A 6,703-nucleotide genomic window follows, 5' to 3' on the forward strand; every position below is an offset into this window, starting at 1 on the left:
AGCTGAAACATGTCTTCGTACATCTATGAGACAGCTGAAACATCTTCATGTGTCTGTGAGACAGCTGAAACATCTTCATGTGTCTGTGAGACAGCTGAAACATCTTCATGTGTCTGTGAGACAGCTGAAACATGTCTTCATATGTCTGTGAGACAGCTGAAACATGTCTTCATATGTCTGTGAGACAGCTGAAACATGTCTTCATACATCTGTGAGACAGCTGAAACATGTCTTCATATGTCTGTGAGACAGCTGAAACATGTCTTCATACATCTGTGCGACAGCTGAAACCATGTTTTCATATGTCTGTGAGACAGCTGAAACATGTCTTCATATGTCTGTATTTGGTAGTTCTTGAAGTTCTGACTCCAGCTACGGTCCACTCTTTGTGATGCACCCTACATTGTTGAATGGGTTGTTTCATGATCCTCTCCAGTGTGCGGTTGTACCTATTTTTCTACACTTTTTTCTACCAAATCTTTTCATTCTTTGTCAGTTATCATCAACAAAATTAAAAGAAATAAACATTTGAAATATATCAGTCTGTGTGTAATAAATTAATATAAAACACAAGTTTCACTGTTTGAATGGAAATACTGAAATAAATCAACCTTGTCTTGATATTCTAATTTTATGACCTGTGCCTGTGTGCAGTCTTTATGTCAACTTATGTGGCTGCCACATTGTTCAAGTCACGAGCCACTAAGGACTAATGGTCAGCTCCTAGAATAGCCCTTGTTTAGTACTCTTCCCACCACAGATGATATTTCCTTTGAAAAATGCACATTTAGTTTATGCTAATACAGCATGTTCAAACTGCTTTTAGCTCTTTATTTCATCAGATCTATTTTTTTATTTATCATGCATTTAATTTCTCTGACTCGTGCAACGTTACTGTTGAATTTCCGTGAATAAATGACACACAGGCAGCTTTATAAAATAATTATTTAATTCATATTTCAAGTCATAGCAGCCTTCAAACAAAAGTTTTACAAACGACCACCTGCAGAGAGGTGAGTCCTGTGATCAAGTAAAAACAACAGAAGAAGAAACCATGCACATGAAGGAGAGTTAGCAGCTCAGCTGCCAGAATAACTAAATAAAAACTTTTCCGTCCTGTTTGCTCGTCCTGCAGGTTGGAGTGATTCTTCTGACGTTAAAACTGTTCCCATGATAACCCTGTAACTCCAGTGTGTGAGGCGGCTGGGTGTGTGTGAGTGTTGCTAACGAAGGAATGTTCAGTTCTGTGATTGTTTGTAGAAAACGAGGCGTAAACAGTCTGTTCAGGTCATGCAGCGATGGGATGAGCTGCTCCCAGGAAATCACTGGAAATAAAAACAGAACGTGATGAGAGCACCATCATTACGACCGGGAGCTGTGAGGACGTTCCTGCTCCACACCTGAGGATGCTGGGCAGCTCCGGGCTCTTGTAGATGAACTTGTGTTTGTAGGAGAGAGACGAGGGAAACGAAACAAACTGAACTTTGTGTCCACTGAGACTCTTGGACTGAGACGCCACGTTATAGAGCTGCAGGAGGACAAAGAGTTCACAACGTGACTACTTCTTCTAGGATTTAAATCTCTAAGAGAACTGAAACATTTAAATTCAGTTATTTAAATTATTTACTCACGTTTTACTAAAGTTTCAAACAGAAAATATCCACAGAATCAGAGGATCAGACTGGTTGTAAAACACTTTTAAACTGTTGAACAAAACTTTTATAAAACATTTCAAGTACTACAAAAGTTAAAAATGTTTAGAAATGTATTGTTTAGTGCAGAGTTTTGTTATTTAACTTTTTTTTTTACTGCATTTTTCAGAACATGGAACAAAAACTCTTCTGTTGACAAAAGGTGAGATTTTCTCTAAAATGAAAATTCCTAAAAAGTTCTCAGTTTTACTTGTTTCCTTCCTGATCAGAACAGAACCATGGTGGACTTTGCTGTCACCAGTGGTGGGCACCAGACCGCTAAAGGGCAAATCCGCTAATTGCGGACCTAAATATTTCATTTGCGCTTTAGCGGTCTTTCTAATTTTTATAATTCATAACAGATTTGCGCTTTCTAAAATTAAAAAGCAGTTTCACTAATAACTAATTATCTACCAGTCATCATTATGTTGAACAGCAGAAGGTATGACTGTCAATGAATCACAACACATGTGATCTATCCAACAGCACCCCTCCCAGATAAACACACTTATTGTGAAGGTATACATCCTGCTGACTGTTGCTTTGGGTCACGGTTCTGATTTCCCACAATGCTTTGTGTCTGCTTACGTAGCAGGAAGGCAATGTTTAGAACTCCCTGTCCCAGRAAAAACAGTWAACGTTTGTAATCCATACCAAAATTTTGTATGTATTGATTTATTTTACTTTACAATCGGAGCTCCTTTTTTAAAAAAAAAATAAAGTTTAAACGCTGGAGCTCAATACTTGACGTAATTGGTCAAAGCAACGGGGTTAGAGACTCAGAAATGATTTAAAGATGTTATGCTGATGAAGACTGACATCTAGTGGTCAACTGGAGAAACTACATGGAAAACTTTCATTTCCTGTCACAAATCAAATCTGTCATGTACCCAGAATGCATTGCTTCAGTTTTCCAATAAACAGTTTTAAAATTACTTTATTGATGCTTCTTTAATGAAAAATCTACAAGAAACAAAAGAAAAAGACAAAGCAGCAGCCGAACTAGCAATCCTCAACAACTTTTTAATTTTTACACCAGGAGCTAAAGGTCTGTTTCAGGAAATCACATCCTCAGCTATTGGCAGTTGTAGGATTAAGTTGTAAGAGTTCTTACACCACTAGTTGGCAGTGTTGTAATGTACATGAATTATTGTCAGCTATTAAGTATCAAATTGAACTTGCGCTATAAAATTAGCTTCCGCTAGTTTTTCTATGGTATAAGTGCTTTGAAGTTGCGGACCTAAATATTTATGTAAGTACTTTAGAAATTGCGGAGCTAATTTTTGGATTAGCGCTGCCCACCACCGGCTGTCACCAGCTCTCAGGTCCATCTGGGAACTGGTAACCAGAACAGAGTCTCTGTGGGATTTATCTTTGGTTCTGTAAAGTCCAGATTCATACCTTTTTCCCGAGGTGGAAGGGAACCACGGCGTCGTCCTCTGCGTGTAGAATCAGAACCGGGCAGGAGATGTGGTTCACGCTGAAAACAGACAGACTGGTTCATAAAGAGCTGCAGGAAAACACGGCCCAGTTCAGAGGGAGGGTTAAAGTAGACACATCATGCTTTTAAATCCTTCCTTTTCATACTGGCATTTATGGTAACCAGAGAGCTGACACAAGAGCTGGCAGTCAGGCTCACTTCAAAGGACCAGAGCCTGTTGTAGGTACTTCAACAACAGTCTGTAGGACTGCCCTACAGGTCTGGATTAGTCCTCTGGAGGGAGCTGACGGACTGTAGACAGGCACGGGAACTGATTAACGGCTCAAATCCTAGGTTGGAAAAGCTCTTCTTGCTCTGACAAGGAAAACTCTAAGTACTAACTGGACACAATCTGCTCAACCATTATAAAATAATTATGAGACTCCATGCAAGGTTATAATGGTTTTGGATTTTTTCATTATAGTTTAGTTTTATTTCATTTTGACTTTTTTCCTTTGAATTCAGTTAGTTTTTATTAGCTTTTACAGTGGATTTGCTAGTTTTTATTAATTTTTATTGTTTGTTTTCGGCTTAGTTTTGGTTTTTATTAGTTCTAGTATTAGTTTTCTTATAGTTTAAAACACATATTTGCCAATGCATCCTCCTGCTTGTGGTGTTTCTGAGTTAACTAACCAGCAGCCAAGGGTGTAGGAATGAGTTTACTTTTGAGGGGGGACACATAATATTGGAAACCTGACAGATTTGTGCACTGTCTGAGCAGAAATATGTCATAAATCAATGTCCTGATGCATCTCAGTAATCCAGGTAAAAAATCACAAATAAAAAAATAGTATAGGTCTTCTGGACGGGTTCTTCTCTAATGAAACGTTTCGTCTCTCCTCCAAGAGACTTCTTCAGTCTGAGAGTTTCAGGCTAAATTCAGGCTTTTGAGTCCTGCCTCCATGTGACTGATACTCACATCACATGGCTATCGTTGACACCTAATTAACACCTATTGTTAACAGGGGTGGAGTGATACTGGCAATAGCAGCACTGTAGGAGGGGGACTGCTGAAAACGGAGGCCTCCACCTCTGTTTAATGATGGACGGTCTTTCTTCACAAAAATGTCTTCTTTTACTCCTCTCTCAAACCAACGTTCCTCCCTATCAAGAATGAGAACATCCTCATCTCTGAAAGAGTGACCGCTGGCCTGTAAATGAGTGAAAACTGCAGAGTTCTGGCCATTAGATGTAGCTCGTCTGTGTTGGGACATTCTTTTGAACAGTGGCTGCTTTGTTTCCCCGATGTATAACTGGTCGCAGTCCTCCTGGCACTTAACAGCATATACAATATTGCTCTGTTTGTGCCGGGGCACCGGATCTTTGGGGTGAACCAGCCTTTGCCGTAATGTGTTTTGGGGTTTGAAAGCTACTGGGACATCATGTTTAGAAAATAAACGTCTCAGTTTCTCCGAAACACCCCCAACATACGGAATAACCACTGGTTTGGGTCTGGGTTTGGGGTCTTCATTTTCACCTGAAGGTTGCATGGAATCCTGTCTGTGTTTCCTGTCTGCTTTCAGGAAAGCCCAGTCAGGATAACCACACTGCTCCAGGGCCTGTCGTGTGTGTGATTTCTCTTTCTGCCTGGCTCCTGGGTTTGTAGGGACACTGTCTGCTCTGTGGTACAGAGTCCTGATCACTCCTAACTTGTGTTCCAGTGGGTGGTGGGAGTCAAAACGCAAATATTGGTCTGTGTGGGTGGGCTTACGATACACGCCAGTTTCCAACCGTCCTCCATCCGAAACCGAGACATCGCAATCCAGGAACGCCAACCTGCCATTTATTACATCCTCTCATGTGAACTTAATATATTCATCCACAGAGTTGATGTGATCAGTGAAATGTTGGACTTCCTGGACTTTAATTTTAACCCAGGTGTCGTCAACATATCTGAACCAATGGCTCGYTGGCACCCCTGAAAAGGACATCAAGGCTCTCTTTTCCACTTCCTCCATGTACAGGTTTGCAACAATAGGAGAAACTGGGGATCCCATGGCACACCCATGTTTCTGCCTATAATATTGCCCCCCGTACATGAAGTAGGTTGACTCCAGACACAGTTTGAGGAGTTGGCACACTTGTTCTGTGGAAAGTGTGGTTCTGCTGCTGAGAGTGGTGTCTGATTTCAATCTTGCACAGACCACATCCACTGCCTTATCAAATCAACTACACTGCAAAACTATTGGATCTTTTCTTGAAAAAATGGTGATGTAGGTAAACCAACCAACAAAATATCCTGAGTCTAATATTGCACAGCATGACGAATATATTGTCATCACAACGTCAGAGAGCAATATTCATACCGCAAATGACTTCTTAATGCACAATAATTGTTGAGTAATGTACTTGAAGAGGTTTGAAGTTGTATTTGTCACACTAATGCAATATTTAACCAGTAGGACAGGATCTCATGGCAGCAAAAGCTCACACCTGACCTAAAATACTAAAAGTCACATAAAATAGGAAGTACAGATAAGAAAGAGAGGAAAGAAAAAAGACATAGATCACATCTGATATCTTCATTGTAATATTTACAAATATTATTGTCATCAGAAGATTTTCTAATATAAAATATCTGTTCTGTGTTCCTCTCTCTTACCTGTGGGTCTGCTCCTGTCTCTCCCTCACTCTGACTTCCTGCCTCTCATGTCCCTGCATGACGTCAGCACACAACAGAGAACACTACATACTGTAAACTACAGCACCAGCAAGTCTTACAGAAGCTGAAAGTACCTGTTAAGGTTTTTAATCATACAACTGATTTACAGATGTAAGCATTAGCTCTGTTTACAGCATAACCTACAGTTTTCACTAATTTAATTCAACAGCTCCAGCTCTGTAGCTCCTCTCCTCTCCTTTGTGCAGCCCCTGCTGCTAAACATTCAAAATGGCTTCAGAGATGAGGTACACTCCTGAACCTAAAGGTGGCTCATTATAAACTTAAGAAATAAATTCACTTATTGATCACTATGGAGATGCATTTCACCAGACAAATGTACAGAACTCTAGTGGGGCGTTGTTCTGCAGCTGACAACCTGATCACAACCTAACAAAAACCCTTCTAACTGTGGAAATAATGAAACATCAACCTGACATCAGTCCTCACCTCTTCTTTATGCATCTGTTATACTTAATATGGTTTTTAAACAGGACCTCACACCCTGATCCACCTGTTCTCCTCAGTCTTCAATTAATCAGTTCTTCTTTTGATAAAAAAATATGTTTAAAAAGCATCAACAAGCTAATACATTTTTCACTAAACTAATTTCAGACTTCACCTGAACTTCCTCCATCTCTCCACATTTTTATTGCTTCAAAGGTCTCACTACTCTGTAAACTACCATGATTCTCCTGAGAAGACATTATTGCACTTAGGGTTGGGTTTTGAAAGAGTATATTTCGATACCGGTGCTAAATCGATACTTTCAAAACGGTACCGGTTCCTAAACGGTATTTAAATTGGTACTTTAAAACAAATAAATAAAACACACACACACACACACACACACACACACACACACACACACAC

General features: G+C 39.9%; 1 protein-coding gene across 1 annotated transcript in view; it reads right to left on the reverse strand.

Moving 5' to 3' along the window:
* Window positions 1-957: 957 nt before the first annotated feature.
* abhd12 (abhydrolase domain containing 12, lysophospholipase) overlaps window positions 958-6,703 on the reverse strand; it is a 38,786-nt gene continuing 33,040 nt past the window's right edge. The window contains exons 10-12 of the mRNA XM_014023619.1: window positions 3,093-3,171; window positions 1,401-1,528; window positions 958-1,325 (exon numbers count right to left, since the gene is read on the reverse strand). Coding sequence (XP_013879073.1) covers window positions 1,289-1,325; window positions 1,401-1,528; window positions 3,093-3,171 — 244 coding nt within the window. The 3' untranslated portion in view covers window positions 958-1,288. The remainder of the gene's footprint in view (window positions 1,326-1,400; window positions 1,529-3,092; window positions 3,172-6,703) is intronic.

The sequence above is a fragment of the Austrofundulus limnaeus genome, unplaced genomic scaffold (assembly GCF_001266775.1).
Source record: "Austrofundulus limnaeus strain Quisiro unplaced genomic scaffold, Austrofundulus_limnaeus-1.0 Scaffold380, whole genome shotgun sequence".
In the NCBI taxonomy this organism is placed as follows: domain Eukaryota; kingdom Metazoa; phylum Chordata; class Actinopteri; order Cyprinodontiformes; family Rivulidae; genus Austrofundulus; species Austrofundulus limnaeus.